The following is a 23,418-nucleotide window of genomic DNA, read 5'->3' on the forward strand; positions in this document are numbered from 1 at the left end:
TAGGTAAAGGAAAGGACAACACACAATGCAGGGGAAGTCAGCACAACTGGACTAAACCCAAAGCTAAGAAGATTCCTGAATACAACCAAACACTTCAAGAGACAGAGTAGTAGGGGTGGAGTTCTGGGGACCATGGTTTCAGGGGATATCTAGGTCAATTGGCATAACAAAGTTTATTAAGAAAATGTTCTGTATCCCACTTTGGTAAGTGTCATCTGGGGTCTTAAAAGCTAGCAAGCAACCATCCAAGATGCATCAATTGGTCCCAACCCACCTGGAGCAAAGGAGAACGAAGAACACCAAAGACACAAGGAAAATATTAGTAAATGAGACAGAAATGGCCACTTAAACCAGAGACTCCATGAGACCAGAAGAACTGGATGGTGCCCGGCTACCACCAATGACCACCCTGACAAGGAACACAGCAGAGAACCCCTGATGGAGCAGGTGAAAAGTAGAACGCAGAACTCAAATTCTAGTAAAAAGACCAGACTTAATGGTCTGACTGAGACTGGAGGGACCCTGGAAGACATGATCCCTGGACTCTCTGTTAGTCCAAAACTAAAATCATTCCCGAAGCCAACTCTTCAGAAAAAGATCAGACTGGACTAAAAAGAGTCGGTTCCGACTCATAGCGACCCTATAGGACAGAGTAGAACTGCTCCATAGACTGGACAATAAGACATAAAATGATACTTGTGAAGAGTGTGCTTCTTAGCTCAAGTAGATACATGAGACAAAATGGGCAGCTTCTGTCTGGAGACGAGACGAGAAGGCTGAAAGGGAGCTGGTTGAACAGACTTTGGAAATCCAGGGTGGAAAGGAGGAGTGTGCTGTCATAAGAAGAGCAACTAGGGTCATGGAACAATGTGTGTATACATTTTTTTATGAGAAACTAACTTGAACTGTAATCTTTCACTTAAAATATAATTAAAAAAAAACAGTGAAGAAATACCAAAACAGGGTGACAAAAATACTGTCTATTTTAAAGAGTTATATTGAACAAATTAGCACCTCTAACACCAAAACCACATTTGGCTAATTTGTTTGTTTCTCAACAAGCAAAATGTATAACGATTGAAATATTTTTGGCTGATGTGAAATCTCAGACTTTTTTTGGTACAAAATAATGTCATTTAAAATTTTTGAATGAAACTGTATTATACAAATTAAAAGAAATTGAATACATTTTGAGTGATGCTTAGATATGGTCCTACAACTGTACTATTTAATGAGCAGATTTATAAAAATACATTATTTCATAATGTACTTATCATGGATTGACCTGTGTCCCCCCAAAATATGTGATGACTTGGTTAGGCCATGACTCCCAGTATTGTGTGGCTGTCCTCCACTTTGTGATTGTAATTTTATGTTAAGGAGGATCAGGGTGGGATTGCAACAACCTTACTCAGATCACATCCCTGATCCAATGTAAAGGAAGCCCTGGAGTGTGACCTGCATCATTTTACAAGAGATAAAAGCAAAGGGAAGCAAGCAGAGAGAGTGGGGACCTCATACCACCAAGAAAGCAGTGCCAGGAGCAGAGTGTGTTTTTTGGACCTTAGGTTCCTGCATGGAGAAGGTCCCAGACCAAGACAAGACTGATGACAAGGACCTTCCTCCAGAGCTATACAGAGAAAGCCTTACCCCAAAGCTGACACCCTGAATTTGGGGTTATAGCCTACCAGGCAGTGAGAGAATAAATTTCTCTTTGTTAAAGCCATCTGCTTGTGGTACTTCTGTTATAGCAGCAGTAGATGACTAAGACAGAGTTTGGTACCGAGAGAGTAGGGTGCTGCTCTGACAGATCCCTAAAATGGGGAAGAGGTTTTGAAACTGTGAATGGATAGAAGACTCAGACGGAAGTGAGGAGAGCTGTTAACACTGGAGAAGGCACAGATAGTAAGAAACAGCAGCAGGGGACCAGCAGCAGCAGTGAACTGGCAGCAGCAGAACCAGATCAGCACCAGGCAGTGCTGGAGCTGACCCATGGAGCGAGAGAGCTAAGTCTTGTACACAGGAGTCTTCCTGGAGAGTGGGATACCACTGGGCACTTCCTGGTGAAGCAAGGCATGCTGACCAACGGATCCAGAGAGCTGAGCGCCTCCCAGCTGAAGTTTCCTAGCAGATTGGGTGCCTCCAGGCACCTACTGGTGGAGCTACAGAGCTTTGGAATACTTTCCCCAACAGGGCAGATATGGGCGTGAGGCCAGAGGGGCCGATAGGCCAAGGAAGCAGGAAGCAGAAGCTGAAGAGACGAGGAACACAGGAAGCCGAGCTGCCTCAGTCTCAAAAGATATGGCCTCAACCTCTGGGGTTTCAAAGGGCGGAGCCATAGACTCTGGTGTTTCTAAGGGTGGAGTCGCCACTCAGATGGACTAGAAGAATGGTGTGTCTAAAGCTGAGGGAGCAGAGTTGCTGTCCCAGTGGGCCTGGAAGGCAGAGCTGAAGCCCAGGGCCGAGAAGTCCCCACTCAGAATCCAGAGAGTGTGGCCAATACCTAGAGTCTGGAGGGCAGGGACATTGTGTAAATTGTCTCAGAGAACAAAGGATTATTTTCAAAGCTTTGAGGACTATTGTGTTCTGCTGACTTGCTTGGTGCCTGTTATCCCTTCTTTTCCTCCAGTTTCTAGCATTTGTAATGGAAATGTCTAGCTTGTGCCTGTTCTGCCATTGTACCTTTGGAAGCAGATAACTTGTATTCTAGATTTCATAGACAAAGAGGAATTTTTGGATTTTGAACTTGGAGTTAAGATTTTTGCTATGATATGATGGGTTGACTATGTTTCGCATGTTGCAAGGATGTGATTTTTTGGGGGACCAAAGGGTGGAATGTCATGGATTGAATTGTGTCCCCCAAAAATGTGTTTATCAATTTGGCTAGGCCATGATTTCCAGCATTGTATGGTTGTCCTCCATTTTGTGATTGTGTAATTATATGTTAAAGAGCATCAGGGTGGGATTGTAACACCCTTACTAATGTCACATCCCTGATCCAATGTAAAAGGAGTTTCCCTGGAGTGTGGCCTGCACCACCTTTTTATCTTGTAAGAGATAAAAGGAAAGGGAAGCTAGCAGAGAGTGAGGACCTCATACCACCAAGAAAGCAGTGCCGGGAGCAGAATGCGTCCTTTGGACCCAGGATTCCTGCACAGAGAAGCTACTAGTTCACAGGAAGATTGATGAAAAGGACCTTTCTCCAGAACCGACAGAAAGAGAACGCCTTCCCCTGGAGCTGACCCCCTGAATTTAGACTTCTAGCCTAGCCTGAGGTATTTCTGTTACAGCAGCACTAGATGACTAAGACAGTACCACAGGTGATATGGACTGGTAGTGGACATGAATTTAAGAAATACAGTAGCCAATTTTTGCAATTCTGTGAGTGTATTTTTGTGGCTGCATGTCAGGCCCAGGGCAAAAAGACTTCCAGATCAGGCACTAGCTAGCTTTGCAGCTTTTGAACTTTATAACAACCTCTCTGGTCTTTTGTTTTTCATCAATGAAATGGAAGCTGAGTGATGGACATCCACATGCATCATCTCATTGCTCACCAGGGTGTTTCCCTAATTTGCCTGGGCTGTGATTCTTCACACCTTTATCTGCAACAGAGTTCCTGGGTGGTGCAAATGGTTAATGAGTTTAGCTGCTAACCAAAAGGCAGTTTGAGTCTACCCAGAGGCATGTTGGAAGAAAGATCTGGTGATCTACTTCTGAAAAATTGGTCATCGGAAATACTGTGAAGTGCAGTTCTACTCTGATTGACACACATGAGTTGGAATCAACTCCACAAAAGCTGGTACTGGTTATCTGCAAATATAATAGACTGGACTAGATCATGCTCAGTGTTCTACTAGCTCAAATAGCCAATGAGCTATTTTTTTTAATAATTTTTATTGAGCTTTAAGTGAACGTTTACAAGTCAGTCTGTCACATATAAGCTTATATACACCTTACTCCATACTCCCACTTACTCTCCCCCTAATGAGTCAGCCCTTCCAGTCTCTCCTTTCGTGACAATTTTGCCAGTTTCTAACCCTCTCTACCCTCCTATCTCCCCTCCAGACAGGAGATGCCAACACAGTCTCAAGTGTCCACCTGATATAAGTAGCTCACTCTTTGTCAGCATCTCTCTCCAACCCATTGTTCAGTCCCTTCCATGTCTGATGAGTTGTCTTGGGGAATGGTTCCTGTCCTGGGCCAACAGAAGGTTTGGGGACCATGACCGCTGGGATTCTTCTAGTCTCAGTCAGACCATTAAGTCTGGTCTTTTTATGAGAATTTGGGGTCTGTATCCCACTGATCTTCTGCTCCCTCTGGTTCATGTGGCCCTTTCTGTCTCTTGGGCTCATAGTTATCGTGTGACCTTGGTGTTCTTCATTCTCCTTTGATCCAGGTGGGTTGAGACCAATTGATGCATCTTAGATGGCCGCTTGTTAGCATTTAAGACCCCAGACGCAATGAGCTATTTTATAGAAAATATATAAATGACTCAAAAGCATGCTAGCCTCATATTACTGCTGCTACTATCACCATCACCACCACCACTACCACAGTCATGCCCAAGTGGAACTAAGTTGTTCAGCCCATGAGGACAGCCTAATCTCATGAAGAGTAGCACGTCTTAGCAATAAATAGCCCTCTGAGGGCTGATCTTAAAACCTTAAACCAAACTCATAGCCTCCTGTCTAACTATACCTAAACCATTAGGAAAGAGTTTATTTAGCATTGGTTGCAGAAATTGTGGAATTTCCTCCCCTGAGGATTGTTAGGCAGCCTGAAGTTTTTGCTTTGAGGTGCCCACAAAGACTTTGAAAATAAGAGAAGGAAGGTTGTCTTCTGAGGGCTTGACTGTAAGTGAAAACATCATGGACACAATATACAAAAGCCATCTTTGAAAAGTAGGCTAACTCTAAGACCGGAAGACCATCAACATATCTTAAGAAGAATGTATTGGTTGGAAGAGAGTTGGAAAATCAAAGGCTATAAATAAACAAAGAGTCGCTGAGGCAGGGCTCACTTAAACACAGTTAAGGAGAGGGGGTCTTAGATCTATGAAACCAAAATGCCAGTGTCCTAATGGACACTGCAGAACACAGCCCCTGTTACCGTGTTAAGTGCCTTTCATACAGTATCTCATTTAATACGTTCAAAACAGTCCTAGGAGATAGCTATCACCCCCACCATTTTACAGATAAGGAAACTGAACTGAAGATCAGAAAGGACACGCAGTTGGTGAGTGATGGAGCTGGAATCAGACTCAGGCAGTGTGGCTCCCAATGCGCTGCTCTCAATGAGCTGCACGCACTGCTGGAACAGTCAAGTGGCTGCCTGTGCTCTCCTTCAGGCCAGACACTGAAGAAGATGCAATCAGATGGTTTCTTGGTGAGTAATAGGAATCAAACTGTTTAAGAGCATGGTTTGTTTGGTCCCAAAGCCAAAACCAAACCCTTTGACGTTGAGTTGATTCCAACTCATATCGGCCCTATAGGAAAGAGTAGAACTGTTCCATACAGTTTCCAAGGAGTGGCAGGTGGATTTGAACTGCCGATCTTTTGGTTGGTAGCTGTAGGTCTTAACCACTGTACCATCAGAGCTCAGAGGGTACTGTTTCTCTAGGAAGAATACTGGTGATAGGGGACATTGGTGGTTTAGTGTTAAAATTCTCACCTTCCATGCAGGAGACCTGAGTTAGATTCCCAGTCACTGTACCTCATGCGCAGCCACCACCCACCCATCAGTGGAGCTTCCAGATTAAGATGTGGAGCTTCCAGATTAAGACGGACTAGAAGAAGGGCCTGGTGATCTACTTCTGAAAACAGCCAATGAAAATCCTACAGATCACAGTGATCTGATCTCGTTATGCATGGGGCCATCACGAGTTGGGGGCGCATTCGACGGCAGCTAACAAGAAGAAGACTGGTGACAGGGAATATCTGAACCACACAACTGCTGTTCTCTTTGGCTCTGATCCTCTGCCTCTCAAGCATCATTCTGGACGTGAGCCAGAGGGAGAGATTGGGACTGCTAGTTCCCTTAAGCAGTCTCAGTTCCATTTTAGTTGTCAATAAGTTCAAGGGCATTAGGGTTTATGTATCAGTCTCATGGGGTTGGTTAGTCTAGGTCTTCTTCCACATACTGGTATCGTCACCAAGAGAGTAGAAACCATTGTGTGACGCTTTCTGGGTCAGCCGGCTTTCCTGGTTCATGTCCTGATGGTTTTTAAAAAGTGGGAGAACTGTGTCGTGCTTATTCCTTCTCTTACGATTTCTGTGCTCTTTAGACTTTTATTAGCTATACTCCAAAGGTAGACTTCACTCCAGCCAGTCATCATGCGCTGGCAGTGATAATGATAGGTAAACTTTATTGAGTATTTTGTGCCAAGCAGTTCAAGTCATTTTAAACAAACAAAACTAAGCACCATTCTAGAGGTACCACAGAAGGCTTTCTGCAGAAGATGATGTATAATCATCTAGATTTTGAAGGATGGATAAGAACTTTACCTTATAAAAAGAGAGAAATAAACAAACAAATAAATAAATAAATTCCAGACAGAGGGAACAGCATAGGCAAAGGTTTGAAAGTTGAACCTGGCAAAGTGTGCTTTGGGAACTCAGTTTGGCATGGCTGAAGCAAAACGGAGCACCGATGAGTAGTTTTCTTATTGCTGGCTTTGGCAAGAGGCAGGAACAGACAGTTGTCGCTTTTGTTGGGGAGGTGATGGCTGAGGTGCTCAGGGAGGCAGCTGGCAAGGTGCATGGTACAGCAGAAGCATCCTTCTCTCACATCTCTCAGTTCTGCCAGATCTTTCTAGACACCTACCCTTTGGATGACTTGGTCGAGATTTGATTGTTCTGGGATCAGGCAATGAATGAGACCAATGGAACTGCCCTTTGATTAAAGCAAGAAACCCCACTCTGGACATGGGGTTAAAGTGGTCCCTGTGCTGTTCAAATTATAGAAAAAGAAGAGGTGATATGGTATGGTGAAAAGGGGAAAGTGAGGGAATTAAGACTTATAGAGCTCTGTCATGGATTGAATTGTGTCCCCCCAAAATATCTGTCAACTTGGCTAGGCCATGATTCCCAGTATTGTATGATTGTCTACCATTTTGTCATCTGATGTGATTTTCCTTTGTGTTGTAAACCTTATCTCTATGATGTAAATGAGGCAGGGTTAGAGGCAGTTATGTTAATGAGGCAGGGATCATCTACAAGATTAGGTGGTATTTTAAGTCTATCTCTTGAGATATAAAAGAGAGAAGTAAGCAGAGAGACAGGGGGACCTCATACCACCAAGAAACAAGAGCCAAGAGAATAGCACATCCTTTGAACTAGGGGTCCCTGTGCTGAGAAGCTCCTCTACCAGGGAAGATTGATGACAAGGACCTTCCCCCAGAGCTGATAGAGAGAGAAAGCATTTCCCTGGAGCTGGTACCCTGAATTTGGACTTCCAGCCTCCTAGACTGTGAGAGAATACATTTATCTTTGTTAAAGCCATCCACTTGTGGTTTTTCTGTTATAACAACACTGGATAACTAAGACAAGCTCCCGTATAGGCTAGGCTCCATGGTAGACACATTATCCACTGTGTGTCATTTGATTCCTGGAACCCCAACAGTTTTTTTTTTTTTTTTTTTTTTTACCTTTTTATAGATGTGGAGGCTTAGAGGGGTTAACGGGCTTTCTGCCCAAGGGAGGAAGTAGTGGCAACTGGATTTGGACCAGTATTTGTCTCACTCTGGTGTCTCTGGCTGATTGACTCTTTAGGACGTCTGAGATAACATTCTTGTTTGGTCAACAATTTGCTGTGTGGTTGCAGGTGAGTGAATTATCCTCTCTGAGCCTCAGTTTCTGGATCTGTAAATTTGTCTCCTTGTAGGTTATACCCAATCACCTCAATTCTTCCCTTTGGATTCTTATAGAAATCTAATTTGTCTGACCCACCACAATCCTTCAAAAATATGAGAATAGTATACATTTCCTGAATCTTCTTATTTTCAGACTAAAAGTTCTTACTTCTTTAAATTGCCTTTTCCCTTGCTTTTTTGTCCTTTGCAGTCAATCAAGTGGCATGGTTGCTATCTTGTTGTGTGCTGTGGAGGTGATTCTGATTCATACTAACCCTATAGGACAGAGTAGAGCTGCTCCATAGGGTTTCCTAGGCTGTAATCTTTATAGGAGCAGATCTCCAGGTCTTTTCTCCTGCAGAGTGGCTGGTGAGTTTGAACCGTGGATCTTTCCATTAGCAACCAGGCTCTTTAACGATTGTGCCACCAGGGGTCCTTGGTTGCTATCTTAGGTTGCATTAAAAGAAGTGCCTGAATTATAGGAAGGGAAAATTTTCCTCTGGTCAGAGTACTTCTGGAGTCGAGGATTCAGCTTTGAGACCATGAGATGTGAGGGATCAGATGTCTAAATGTATGTTAGAAGTCTTCCACAGGACTAGTCTTGTTGAAATAGAAAAGTAGAAGTACATGGCCTTTTCTTTAGTCCATTAATCTCAACACTTGAAGTTTTCTTGAGAGACCCCACTTCAGTAAATGAAATCTCACACTGAAACGTTGGGTAGCTTTAAGGATATATATGGATATGGATAAGGGGTTGGGGAAATATGTGTTAGGAATGGTCTAAATCCTGACAAAAGATGCACAGCTTTCCATGGCTCTAATTCTACTTTTGGTAGTAGGTTTTTTAGCTGGAATATGGGTTTATCAGGAAATATCCAATGACCACTGGGACGTGAGCCAGGTTCTGTTATTGGCTGGGCATGACCTTGAGCAAGTCTTTTCCTTCTCTGGGTCAATGTTTCCTCATTTGTCAAATGAAAGAGCTGGACTAGAATCTGGGAAGGCCAAATGGTTTCATTTTACATGCCAAGTGTGTGATTCATTATGTGAGAAGTATGAGAATATGCATGGGCTCAACAGTAAAGAGCTCTGTGAGTGATTAGTGATATTAGTCAGGATACCAAGTGACGGAAATTCAACTTGAACTATTATAAATAAAAAGAGAATGCACTGGTTCACTAGGAGGAACTGCCTTCAGGCATAGCTAGACCTGGGGGCACACAGGATGTTGTTAAGCAGTCTTCTCTCTCCATCCTTTGGCTCTGGTTGATTTTGTTTGGCTTCATTGTTCACACAGGCTCTGTCTACTGGGTGGACAATATGGCTACAGGCAATCCTAAACACCTCTCTCCTTCTGTATTAGCAACCCCCAGGGAAAGAGACAATCTTTCCAGTTAATTCTGGTAGGTAAGTCCTGGAGTGGTTTCCTATTGTCTAGGTTTGGGTATTTTGTCCATATCTAAACCAATCATTGTGTGGGATGTCTTTGAATCCCAGCTCCAATCTAATTTTGATTGGCTAGATCTGGGTCACATGTGCTCAATCTTGTGACCAGGAGGGAGGAGCACTGTGATTAATAGCCTGTGGCTGCTAACCGAAAGTTGGAGGTTCAAGTCTACCCAGAGGCACCTTGGTAGAATGGACTGGTGATCTACTTCTGAAAAATCAGCCATTGAAAATCCTGTGGAGCACGGTTCTACTCTCTGACACACATGGGGTCACCATGAGTTGGAAGGACTTAGTGGCAACTTAGGTTGGTTTGTTACTGTTTAGACCTCCTAGAATGGGGAGGATCATGCTTTCTTTAAAAAGAAAACCAAGGAGCTATTCTTGGTAGCAGAGGAATGGGGAGGACATTTGGGCAGAAAAAACCTATATGTAGATACTAACACCAGCTGTACAAGTGGGAGGCAGATTGGTGTCATACAGACCACACATTTTTTATCATAGAATTAGATTGAGGCTCTTACAACTCTCAAATTCTTTTCTTTTCAACAAATAACACAGAATAAATGGCACTGCACTCTACTTGCAGCTTGAATAATAACAATCGAACAAATGGCAAGACTGGGCAACCTTCTTCTCTGCTCTTGGCCTCAGTTTATTCTTTTTTAAAATAAAAGTGTTGATTTTGTCACCAGGTATCCTCTCAAAGTGCCCTTAATCTCTGACATCCCCATTCCATCCAGCAGAAGCCCCCTGGAACTTTGTCCCACCAGGCCATGAGCTGAGTCTGAGCAGGGCCAGTAGAACTCAGCAGTCTCTGCCCATCTGGAAGAGGTGGTCTCTGAGTCAGCTTGTTGTCTTAGAGCCAATAACCAGGGAGTGTATGTGGAAGCTCTCTGAATCCCAGCCCACTTCTAAGCTTGCCATGTTGGGCCCATCTGTTGGTTGGATGCCAACTTCATTTTCCTTTGCCTAGCACTTCCTCTTGTGGTTCTGGTGAAGAACACTGAATATGCGTGGACTTCCAGAAGAGCAACAAATCAGTCTTGGAGAAAGTACAGCCAGAATGCAAGGATGTGCATTAGAAGAGAGGATGGCGAGACTCTGGCTTGCTTACTTGGAACATGTCATCAGGAAAAACCAATTGCTGGAGACGGATATCTCGTTTGGTAAAGTAGAGGGTCTTCGAAAAAAGAGGGAAATTCTAAGTGAGATGGATTGACACAATAGTTGCAACAATGGACTCAAATATAACAAACATATCTCATGAAGATAGTGCCAGACCAGGCAACATTTTGTCTATTATATGTAAGGTCACTGTCGTAGTCATCTAGTGCTGCTGTAACAGAAATAGCACAAATGGATGGTTCTAGTAAACAGAAGTTTATTCTGTCACAGTCTAGTAGGCTGTAAGTCCAAATTCAGGGCATCAGCTCCAGGGGAAGGCTTTCTCTTTTGGCTTTGGAGGAAAGTCCTTGTCATCAGTCTTCCCGTGGACTAGGAGCTTCTCAGCACAGGAACCCCGGGTCCAAAGAATGCACTCTGCTCCCGGCACTGCTTTCTTGGTAGTATGAGGTCCCCAACTCTCTGCTGGCATCCCTTTCCTTTCATCTTTTGTGAGATAAAAGGTGGTGCAGGCCACACACCAGGGACACTCCATAATGGATCAAGGATGTGACCTGGGTAAGGGTGTTATACCCCACCCTAATCTTCTATAACATAATTTAATCTTGTCTCATTAACTGCAGGCAGAGATTAGGATTTACAACACATAGGAAAATTATATCAATCACAAAATGAAGGATAACCACACACTACTGGAAATCATGGCCTAATGAAGTTGACACATATTTTGGGGGGACACAATTCAATCTATGACAGTCACCATGAGTTGGAGCCAACATGGTGGCATCTAACAACAACAATGCTTCCTCATGTTTCCCAAAAGATAATTCATTCCAAAGACTTGAATTGATGGTGTGCTTTTATAAGCTACTGGACCTGGTGATTATAAAGCCCTGACCCCCTTCCCATGTAACTTTCAAGGATCACCGTGCTGTCCACCCCAAAGAAGAAGTATATTTGCAAGCTGTTCAGAGAGAAAGACTGTCTTGGGTTTCAACCTTGTTGAGACTGATTTTTTGTTTTTGTTTTAGGCCCTGCCTTCTTCATTCCATGCAAAAGCATTATTTCTTTGGATTTTATCACCCACTGCCACCATTTCCCATCTGCTGCTGGGTGATTACTGAGTGACATCTATGTCCTGGCCTCCTTGTTCCTGTGAAGAATGCGGTTTTGATGAGTAAACAATTGCACGGTGTTTTCTCCAGTCCCATGGGAATGGGGGTTATTTAAGTTCAGAGGTACACAAAGACTTTATAAACTTATAGCTGTAATTGCTTTGTTAGTTCATAGCACGTGCTGAGTGTAATGACCTGATTTGGGATTGGGGAAAGGAGCCTAGGATGCCTCAGCCCCAGACACCTGTATAAGACAAAGTTCAACTGGAGAGAGAGGCAGTTACTTATTATCCTGGCTCTGCACACAGTGACTTCACAGCTGGACAATCAACCTAAGGCCCTGGCCAAGGAACAGGGCAGGAGAGCAATCAATATTTTAATCATTCCGGAAACTGCCTGCAAAAATACCAGCAAAAACAGTGAAGAGACATTTTCTGAGTGCCTAACATGTATTAAACCCCTGCTATCGAGTTGATTCCGACTTACAGCAACCCTATAGGACAGAGTAGAATTTTGCCATAGGGTTTCCAAGGAATGGCTGGTAGATTCAAACTGCTGACCCTTTGGTTAGCAGCCACCAGGGCTCCCAGCTTGCACTAGGCCCCCGTATTTTGTTTTAATTTCTTCCCGTGAAGCCACAAATATTCCAATTCTATCGAAGAGAAGGAAACTGAGGCCAAAGTTGTAAAGCCACACAGCTGCTAAATAACAGCTTGAATTTGCACTGAGCTCTGCCTGTCTCTGGTCATTTCCCAGGCTGCATCTAGAACTCAGAGGGCAGATGACAAGGAACCGGGCTGGAGCAAGGAGACCACCAGGAAGTCTGGGCACTGCCACTGCCTTTGGATTCTTGGATTCTGGATATTAGCCTGTACACTGGGAACAATTAAGCATCCTGACAACATGCTGGGTGGAAAGCTGGGAGATGAAAGGTTAAGAGGAGCCTGGGAGAGGTGTTGGCAAGAGTACCCCCAAGTTTGTCAAGTTGCCCAGTGCCTTTGGCCCACTGCGGCAATCAAAGCCTAGTTTCTTTAGAAAACAGAGAAGCTTGCTCTTTCCTCATTACACCAACAGGAGGCAGCAGAGAGCAGCAAACATGTCTTAATTCTGAAAAGCCCATTTTGCTCTTAGTTTTGTGATTTGGGCAAGTTTATTCACTTCTCTAAGGAAGCCCTGGCAGTGCAACAGTTAAGTGTTTGGCTGTTGTGATTATTAAATTTGTGTGTCAACTTGGCTGGGCCAAGATTCCCAATGGTTTGGAAGTTACGTAATGATGTAATTTGGCAGTTATATAATGATGTAGCCATCCTCCAATAATGATCTGAGGTGATCAGCCAATCAGTTGTAAGGGGAGTTTCCTTAGGGGTGTGGCCGGCATCCAGTAGATATATATATACTGCTTGTCATCACCTGACCTCCAGTTCTTGGAACTTGAGCCAATGGCCTGTTGTATTGCCTGCCAATCTTGGGAATTCATCTTCCACAGCCTGTGAGCCAGTAGCCTACCATCTTACCTGCCAATCTTGGATTCATCAGCCTCCACAGCCTGTGAGCCAGCGGCCTGCCATCTGACCTGCCGATCTTGGGTTCACCAGCCCCTTCAGCTAAGTGAGTCAGGAGAAGCCTCCAGTCTGACAACTGACCCATGGACTTGGAACTTGCCAACCTCTATAACTACATAAGCCATTTCCTTGAGATAAATCTCTCTGTCTTTCTATTTATATATTTCACTTGTTTTGCTTCTCTAGAGAATCCAGCCTAAGACAGCTGCTAACCAAGAGACCTGGTGATCCGCTTTCTTAAAGATTACAGCCAAGAAAACCCCATGTGGCATTCTACTTTGTCACATGGAGTGGCACCCAACAACATCATTTGCTTCTTTGGGCCTTAGTTTCTTTGTCTAACTGGGAATGCTAACTCCCACACCTCAAGAATTCCTCACAAAGTTTTTGAGACCATCAAATGTGATTGTGGATTTAAATGGCTTTGTAAATCAAGTACAGACCCATGTAAGTTTATTGTCTTCTCAAGTCTATTGCCTTTTATGAAAATTTCCTTTAAATTCTTTCTAGAAATAGGTGGGCTATAAAAAAAAACAAGTAAAAATAAAAATGATGATTTGTTATAAAATTACCTGACACTTGTTTTGCGAAAAGACATTTTTTCCATCTTGGAATTACCAAAAACTCTGACTCACAATTGGATAGTGGGTGATTTGTCCTCTGGAAACATACCTAATGATTATGCAAGGACATTTTAGACACAGTCCCTGCCCTCATGAAGTTGGTATGAAGTGGGGGATGCAGGCCTTAACTGCTTGAGTGTAAACACATGTAGATGAGCATACCATTAAATTATTTTAATTGTGGTAAGGGCTAAAAAGGAGTGGCTACTCAAAGAACGTAGGATAGAGAGAATTAACCCAGATTTGGAGGGTTAGAGAAAGTGATGTTTGAGTCAAAATCTCAAAGATTCCTGGAGGTTACGTAGGTGAAGTGGAAGAGGGAAAACCATTCTAGGTATTGGGAATAGTAGGTTCAAAGGCCCTGAGGTGGGAAGGAAAAGAGAAAAGTCAGTATGCCTGGAATGCCAGGAATACTCCTGGCTTAAACATAAAACACCATGGCTCAAACATAAAAAAAAAGACATGGAATATTCATGACCTTTCCATCTATCTGAGGAAAAAAACAATCACTGACATATTGGGTAAATTTAAATTATGTAATTTTATTTTTTATTGCTCCTTGCAGATTGAAAGCAGTACTGTCAGCTTCAGGATCATAAACATGTGTTTAGTGTTATTTGCTCCGCTCACATGATGATAATATTTGGCATAAGGATAGTGAGATCATGAAAACAAAAAAACTCCTTTTCACGAACAATTATTTAAGGACTGTTGTTGTTGTGGAAACCCTGGTGGTTAAGTGCTACAGCTGCTAACCTAAAGGTCGGCAGTTCGGATCCACCAGGCGCTCCTTGGAAACTCTATGGGGCAGTTTTATTCTGTCCTATAGGGTCGCTGTGAATCAGAATCGACTTGACGGCAACGGGTTTGGTTTGGTTTTTGAGTTGTTGTTGTAAGGAGACCTGGAGGCACAGTGATTAGGTGCTCGGCAGCTAATCGAAAGGTCAGCGGTTCGAACCCGCCAGCTTCTCTGAAGGAGAAAGATGTGGCAGTCTGCTTCCATAAAGCTTACAGCCTTGGAAACCCTATGGGGCAGTTCCACTCTGTTCTGTAGGGTTCCTATGAGTTGGAATTGACTCGATGGCAATGGGTTTGTTTGTTGATTATTGTTGTTATGCCTTCAAAATTGAGTTTTCCTCTTTATTTTCCATTCTGCCCTTCCTGACCTTGATATTGTCAGTGGGTCTGCATTGCTTTGTGGCCTGGTCCTAGTGTATGTTTTCAGACTTGTTTCCCACCACTCTCTCTCTTTCACATACTCTCTCTTCCACCCTGTCCCTCCCAAGCCCTGCACCTCCCTGCTCCCACACCTTTGCTCAGGCCATTCTCCAGCTCACCTGCCTGTCTTTCTTCTCCCTCCTGAACGAAGTTCTTGTGTCCTCCAGGCCCAGGTGAACTGTGGCCTCCTCCTTGAATCCAAGGCAGAATGACTGCCCACCATGATGTCCCCAAGCACACTTTCTGTGGCGTCTTATTGCAATGAGCATGTGCTCTGCCTTGAATCAGAGTGATTTCTTTCTATGCCTTCCTCTCATTAGACTGAGTTCTTTCAGGGCACGGATTACTTTTTTTTTTTTTTAATTGTGCTTTAGGCGAAAGTTTACAGAGCAAATTAACTTCTCATTCAACAATTTATATATAAATTGTTTTGTGACATTGGTTGTAATCCTGCGATGTGTCAACACTCTCCCCCTCTCCACCCTGGGCTTCCCCTTTCCATTTGTCCTGTTTTCCTGTCCCTTCCTGCTTTCTTGTCTTTGCTTTTGGGCAGATGTTACCCATGTGGTCTCATTTACGTGATTGAGCTAAGAAGCACGTTCCTCACGTGTGTTATTGTTTGTTTTATAGACCTGTGTAATCGTTGGCCAAAGGGTGAACTTGGGGAGTGACTTCAGTTCTGAGTTAAAAGGGTGTCTGGGGACCATAGTCCTGGGGCTCCTCCAGTCTCTTTCAAACTGGTAAGTCTGGTCTTTTTTTGTGAATTTGAATTTTGTTCTACGTTTTTCTCCCACTCTGTCTGGGATGCTCTATTGTGACCCCTGTGAGAGCAGTCGGTGGTGGTAGCTGGGGACCATCTAGTTGTTCTGGGCTCAGGCTGGTGGAGGCTGTGGTACTTGTGGTCAGTTAGTCCTTTGGACTAACATTTTCCACGTACCTTTGGTTTTTTCATCCTCCAGGGCACGGCTTACTTGAAGTCTGGAAGTCTTAGTACAGTGCATGTCACACCAAATGGGATGCATATCACATTAAGTTGGTGCTTAATCCCAATTGAACTGAACAGATGATTGGGAAAAATTTTCTCAAGTTCTAGGGTTAATAATGAATTTCTGTTGGGGGACTTTTTTCACTTAAAAGTAAAATTAATTGCTTGATTTTATTTGTAACAGCAAATGTTGGCCACAACTTAGATATTTAATAATAGGGAATTGTTTACATAAATTAAACTACTCATATATAGTGAAATATTATGCAACCATTAAACATGATGTAAAACACACTTATTATCAAAGAAACGTGTTCACAATATAGCGTCAAAAAAAGAAAGTTACAAGACTATACGTATGTTATATTGTTTGTGCGTGCAACACAGTACTGAGAGTGTCTGATGTATCTGACAGGTGACAGGTGAATGTAGGTGCCACTACCCCCTCCTGTCCTTCTGGCAGCCTGATGGATGGATGCATAGGCATATCTGGAGAACTTGGCCAGGGTCAGATTGAGAGTGGAAGCAATGGGAGGTTACAGAGGTGGCTGTAAAGTCCCTGGAATATACCCCACCGTAGAGGATGGGGCCTAGGGAGACTGACTCTCAGGAGATCAGGAGGAGAATAATGGTCCTAGACATAGGAACGGCCTGTCACTTAGCCACTGGAGATTTCCTTCACCCTGGAGGTGGACAGGGCTATGTATTTAAACTCTGGTGTCCCCACTGGAAGAGCAGAGATGGGAAAAGACATTTCTCCTATGAGGGGTCAGGAACATCCATGTGGCCCAGGAAGTGGCCGTGGTTGAAACTTAGGAGTGAAAAAGCAGAGTTGCCCAAAGGGAGCTAGAACAGTCCAAGGCAAATGGACGCAGAGGCAGCAGGTGGCCAGCTGGGCAGGGCAACCTGGGGGTGGCCGGCTGAGAGAAGCAAGGGCAGCAGCAAGGGTAACCTGAAGGTGAGCAGTGGCGGAGGCACAGGTGGCAGCCTGGGTGGGTTTAGGAATGTGCGTGGGATATCCCTAAAGATGTCTAGGGTTATGGGGGGCCTTGAAAAGGGGCCTGGGGGTCTGGTGATGGGCAGGGAGAAGCCATCAAGTCTGCTGTATAACCATTAATGATGGCTCATTTGAGTCCACAAACTAGTGAGAACTGGAGGGTATTTGGATTCTGTTTGCTCAATAAACTATACACGCATTAAGAAAAGCCTGGAAAAGTAGACATCAAGGTATTAAAAATGATACTCTCTGGGTGGATGGATGTTTTTTATTTTCTTCTTTTTGGCTTCTTTGTATTTTCTTATTTTCATGAAATGAACATGTGTTGCTCTTATAATAAGAAAGAAAAAAAAAAACAATAAAGTTGTTTTGTAAGAAATCAAATTACAGTACACATGTTGCCTGGGGACACGCTTAGGAGAGCAGCTGAGTGGTGGCCAAAGTACAAACAGTTACAGTGGATCCACACTGAGGATTCCTGCCTCCCCACTGCCCGTGGTCAGGAGCTGGGGGCAAGACGACCATGTGGGACTTAATCTGTGAGTTTGGATAAGGCCCCTGCTCTGTGCTTACACAGATGGCTAGACCATGTATATGCAGCAGTATTAACGGCATAAAAACACTTTTCTGCAGTCCTGCCAGCCTCACTTCATTAGCTCCTTCCAGAAGGAGTCTGTTTTGCTCTCCTGTCTCTGGTCTGCCCGCAGCCCACTTCCTGAGCCATGTACACCTGGATAGGCAATATAAGGGGAGCAGAGGGTGGGAGGCCAGTATAAGTCATGTGGCCATGGGTCCCAATTTTTATCCCAGTTCTTTTTATGTTTTTAATTAAAACATTTTTTTTAGAAATTGTGGTAAAAATATATATAACAAAACATTTGCTAGTTCAGCAATTTTTACATGTATAATTCAGAGGCATTGATTATGTTCATCATGTCCTGCAACCATTACCATTATCCTTTCCCACATTATTTCACCACCATTAACAGAAATCAGTGCCCCCTAAGCAACGATTCCCCTTTCCCCCTCCCTCTCACCCCTGGTAACCACTAATAAACCTTGGTCTCTACATATTTGCCTATTTCATATAGATGGAATCATACAGTATTTGCCCTTTTGGGAAAGACTTATTCCACTCAGCACAATGTTTTCTAGGTTCATGCATGCTGTAGCATGCATCAGGACTTCATTTCTCTTTATGGCAAAGTAATACTCCATTGCATGTGTATACCAGATTTTGTTTATCCATTCCTTTGTTGATGGACACTTATGTTGTTCCTATTTTTTGGTTATTGTGAATAGTACTGAGGTGAATATTGGTGTACAAGTTTCTGTTTGCATTCCTGCTTTCTATTCTTTTGATTTTTTTTTTTTTAAACTGGGTCATTTTAATGTTTTTTATCACATAATAAATAGTTCTCTTGATGACTGCAGACACGAAGCCTGTTTGGTAGTATTCGTAAACACATGGTAATGGTGGTTTTCCTGGTTGGTTTGCAGTCTTCGCCAATAATTAGGAGTTACTTATGTGAAACTGCTATCAAACCAGTAAGACTGCATTTATGCATCCATCATTTTCAGGATTGTTGGTAACCTGGGCATATTTTCCCCCAATAACCTTGCCTCCTTGTGTCACAAGGCCCAACTCGCTCACGTTCACCTCAATGACAGTACCTTTGGTAATAACACCCAAGGTTGTATATAGTGGGGATGAGGGATTCTTCTTTACACCAAGTATCGGCAGGCAAAAGGTGGCTTTAAGGTCAGGATGCATTACGTGAGCCTTCTTGAAACGTAAGCCCATCGGTCTGATGAATCGTTCATATTTAGGTGGTTTTCGCGTAAAGCCATCCCCAACAAAGCAGACTTTAGTAACCATCCTCTTCCATGCTTTCTTTTTTCTCTTTCCTGTTCGAATGACTTTTAATATTTCTGTTTCTCCCTGGGCACGGACTTTGGGCAGAGGGACTTCCCATTTTCCCGCTTTCTCTTTTCGTTTTTGTTTAATCATATTGGAAAGTACTTTAGCTCGGGACTGCCCCTCTCTATCCAGCAGATAGGCAGCTACTGCACCTTGTGGAGTCTTCTCATCATTCTTTTGTTTGGTGTTTCTCTTTTCATGCATCTCGATAGTCTTTTTCATTTGTATTTTCTCAGCATGGCGCTGCTTATGGTAGAGCTTAGCCTTTAGGCCAATCATCTTTTTCGCCTTTTTTGAACGTTCGTGAGCCTCTCGACTTTCCTTCTTTCTCTTTTTCTCATGGTAATCCAAACGATATCCATAGCACTTACGGTGTAACTCAATATATTCATTTTGTGGCATGGTGACGGCTGCAAAGCCGCGGGGAGCGGTATCCCGGGCGCGAAGGAACTCTCAATTTTCGGGTCTCTGAGACCCACGAGCCGACTCCACGCAACCTGCGACAGGAAAGCTATTCTTTTGATTTTTAACTTTATAAGCAGCTGCCAAACTGTTCTCCACAGTGGCGTTACTATTTTGCATTCCCATCAACAATGGATGAAGTTTCCAATTTCTTCACATCCACAAGAAAACCTGTTATTTTTATTTTTTTTTTATCATAATGATTCTAGTGGGGGTGAAGTGGTAGAAGGAGATGCAAACCAGAACCACAATGAGATTACACTTCACCCCCACCAGAATCGTTGTGACAACAAAACAAAACAAAACAAAACAAAACAAAAAACCACAGAAATCCTAGAAGCTGGACTATATAAAGAAGAACGTGATATCAGGATTGGAGGGAGACTTATTAACAACCTGGGAAATACAGATGACACAACTTTGCTTGCTGAAAGTGAAGAGGACTTGAAGCACTTCCTGATGAAGATCAAAAAGTATAGCCTTCAGTATGGATTACACCTGACCATAGAGAAAACAAAAATTCTCACAACTGGACCAATAAGCAACATCATGATAAACGGAGAAAAGGTTAAAGTTGTGAAGGATTTAATTTTACTTGGTTCCACAATCAATGTTCATGGAAGCAGCAGTCAAGAAATCAAACGACTTATTGCGTTGGGCAAATCTGCTGCAAATTTAAAGTGTTAGAAAGCAAAGATATCACTTTGAGGACTATGGTGTGCCTGACCCAAGCCATGATATTTTCTATCACCTCATATCCATACGACAGCTGGGCAATGAATAAGGAAGATGGAAGAATTGATGCCTTTGAATTATGGTGTTAGAGAAGAATGTTGAATAATACCACGGACTGCCAGAAGAATGAACAAGTCTGTCTCGGAAGAAATACAGCTAGAGTGCTCCTTGGAAGTGACAATGGTGAGACTTCGTTTCACGTACTTTGGACATGTTATCAGGAGAAACCAATCCCTGGAGAAGGACATTATGCTTGGTAAAGTAGAGGGTTAGCGGAAAAAGAGAAAGACCCTCAATGAAATGGATTAGCGCAGTGGCTGCAACAACGGGATTAAACATAGCAAGGATTGTGAAGATGGTGCAGGACCAGGCCGTGTTTCCTTCTGTTGTACATAGGATTGCTATGAGTCGGAACCAGCTTGATGGCAGCTAACAACAACAGTGACTAATGACACTGAGCATCTTTTGTTTGTCGGTCTTTTGTGTATCCCTTTTGTGAAATGTCTATTCAAGCCCTTTGCCCATTTTTTTTGATTGAGTTGTCTGTCTTTTTGTTTTTGAGTTGCAGGAGTTCTTTATATATTCTGGATGTTAAACCCTTATCAGATACATGGTTTCCAAATATTTTCTCCCATTCTGTAGGTTGTCTCTTCACTTCATTTAGAAAGTCTTTCGATGTACAAAAAATTTTAATTTTGATGTCCTCCAATTTATTTTTTGTCTTTTGCTGTTCCTGCTTTTGCAGTCATATAGAAGAATCCATTATTAAAACCTAGGTTCCAAGGGTTCAATTTTTGGTATGTGATGGTGAAGCCTCAGTAGCCTTATGCTCTAGAAGTCATGGTTTTTTACCATCACCCTCATCACATTGTCAGTCAGCCTTGGTTCTTCATATTGATTCATATTTATTCCTCTATTTCCTGTCGGGGCTCGAGCCCTACTTTGAATCCCAGCTTGTTTGGCAGGGGTTCTGACATGCCCGCCAAACTCTTGCAGCCCTGTCTCTCCTGGGCCATCTTCCTGGTACCCTCTGACCACTGGTTACAGTCCTGGTGCAAATAATCACATCATCTGTGATTGGTGCTACTATGTGTCTGACTTTAAGGGTCTTCTATTTTTTATATCTGGATTCCTGTGTTGCTGTGCTGGAACCACTAGATTGGACCCCACTCATAGTGACATCTACTGGATTCTTATTTGATTTGGCCACACCATAGAATAGATCTGGAGGAAAGGGTGGGGGTGCAAGTGGTAGAATTCGCACTGTGTGAGAGGCTGGGTTAGATTTCTAGACAATGCACCTTCAGCAGAGCCACCTGTCTGTCAGTGGAGGCTTGCATGTTGCTATGATGCAGAATAGGTTTCAGTGGAGCTTCTAGCCTAAGACAGTCTAGGAAGAAAGAGCTGGCAATCTACTTCCAAAAATCAGCCAATGAAAACCATATGGATAACATGCCTGGTCTGCAAATGATCATGGGCATGACACAGGACTGGGCAGTATTTTGTTCTGTTGTGCGTGGGGTTGCCATGAATTGGGAGCTCACTCCATGGCAGCTGTCATGGATTGAATTGTGTCCCCCCAAAATATGTGTCAACTTGGTTAGGCCATGATGTGGTTGTCCTCTATTTTGTGATTGTAACTGTATGTTAAAGAGGATTAGGGTGGTCCTGTAATACCCTTACTGGGGTCACATCCCTGATCCAATGTAAAGGGAGTTTCCCTGGGGTGTGGCCTGCACTACCTTTTACCTAACAAGAGATAAAAGGAAAAGGAAGCAAGCAGAGAGTTGGAGACCTCATACCACCAAGAAAGCAGCACTGGGAGCAGAGCACATCCTTTGGACCTGGAGTTCCTGTAAGGAAAAGCTCCTAATCCAGGGGAAGATCGATGAGAAGGCCGAAGGCCGACAGAGGGAGAAACCTTCTCTGGGAGCTGATGTCCTAAATTTGGACTTCTAGCCTACTTTATTGTGAAGAAATGAATTTCTCTTTATTAAAGCCATCCACTCGTGGTATTTCTGCTATAGCAGCACTAGATAACTAAGACAGCAGCTAACAACATTTTTAGCCCAGAAAGCCCTACATCATCTCTTCCCTGCCTGCCTCCCTGAGCGTATCTGGTACTACTTTCCCATTTGTTTCCTACAGTTGAGCAGCATTGACCTTCTTTTTGTTTCTTGAACATGTTTCTACCCCAGGGCCTTTGCATTTGCTGTTCTCTCTGCCCGGAATCCTTGTCCATTTGTCCCTTCACCTAGTGGCTCTTTTCCATTATCCAGGTCTCAGTTCAAACTCGCCTCTTCAAGGAGGACTTTTCTGGCCACTACCAAAGATGCCCCTCCAGGCACTCTTTCAATTAGGGGTTGGCAAACTTTGTAAACAGCCAGATAGTAAATATTTTAGGCTTTACAAATGTAAAAACCATGCTTTACCTTTTAGAAATGGAAAAACCATCCTTAGCTCATAGGCCATACAAAGACAGGCTTTGTATCTGCAGGATTTGAACCATGGGCTATGGTATCCGAAACCCCATTATAGATCATCATCCTTTTTATTGGTTTCACAATTTGTCACCACTTGGAATGATCTTATTTATTCATCAGCTTGATCTTGTTGATTTTCTCCACTAAAATTTAAATGCTGTGAGGATGGAAAACATCTGTCTTGTATTCCCGGTACCTGGTTGTCTTAGTCATCTAGTGCTGCTATAACAAAAATAACACAAGCGAATGGCTTTAACAAAGAGAAATTTATTTTCTCGCAGTCTAGTAGGCTAGATATCCAAATTTAAGGTGTCAGCTCCAGGGGAAGTTTTTCTCTCGGCTCTGAAGGAAGGTCCTTGTCATCAATCTTCCCTTGGACTAGGAGCATCTCTGCACAGGAACCCCAGGTCCAAAGGTCGCGCTCTGCTCCTGGCACTACTTTCTTGGTGATACGAGGTCCCCCGCTCTCTGCTTGCTTCCTTTTCCTTTTATCTCTTGTAAGATAAAAGGTGCAGGCCATGCCCTAGGGAAACTCGCTTTACATTGGATCAGGGATGTGACCCTAGTAAGGGTGTTACAGTACCACCCTAATCCTCTTTAACCACAGGCAGAAATTATGATTTATCACAATAGGAAAATCACAAATGGAGAACGACCACACAATACTGGGAATCATGGCCTAACCAAGTTGACACATTTTTTGGGAACACAGTTTAATCCATGACACTGGTAGGGTACCTAGCATATAGTAGATCCTCAATGTATTTTTTTTCTATTTTTGGATGAATTAATGAATGAATAGGTTTTGGAGACTGAGAAATTTGGGTCTGAATCCATGCTCTACCATTTAGAAGCTGTGCTAATTTGGGTAAATCATCTAATTTTGTGATTTTCAAT

General features: G+C 43.2%; 1 protein-coding gene and 1 long non-coding RNA gene across 2 annotated transcripts in view; one reads left to right on the plus strand and one right to left on the minus strand.

The window, feature by feature from the left end:
• Positions 1-15,971, plus strand: part of LOC126073116 (uncharacterized) — a 175,106-nt gene extending 159,135 nt beyond the window's left edge. Inside the window, exons 2-3 of the long non-coding RNA XR_007516657.1 lie at positions 11,452-13,544; positions 15,569-15,971. This is a non-coding gene — a long non-coding RNA (uncharacterized LOC126073116). The remainder of the gene's footprint in view (positions 1-11,451; positions 13,545-15,568) is intronic.
• Positions 15,972-18,402: 2,431 nt separating this feature from the next.
• Positions 18,403-19,329, minus strand: LOC126073114 (ribosome biogenesis protein NSA2 homolog). Its single transcript, XM_049879370.1, has one exon. The coding sequence runs from the start codon at positions 19,241-19,243 to the stop codon at positions 18,461-18,463; it is 783 nt and encodes a 260-aa protein (XP_049735327.1). The 5' UTR covers positions 19,244-19,329; the 3' UTR covers positions 18,403-18,460.
• Positions 19,330-23,418: the final 4,089 nt, after the last annotated feature.

Source organism: Elephas maximus, chromosome 3, assembly GCF_024166365.1.
Source record: "Elephas maximus indicus isolate mEleMax1 chromosome 3, mEleMax1 primary haplotype, whole genome shotgun sequence".
Taxonomy (NCBI): domain Eukaryota; kingdom Metazoa; phylum Chordata; class Mammalia; order Proboscidea; family Elephantidae; genus Elephas; species Elephas maximus.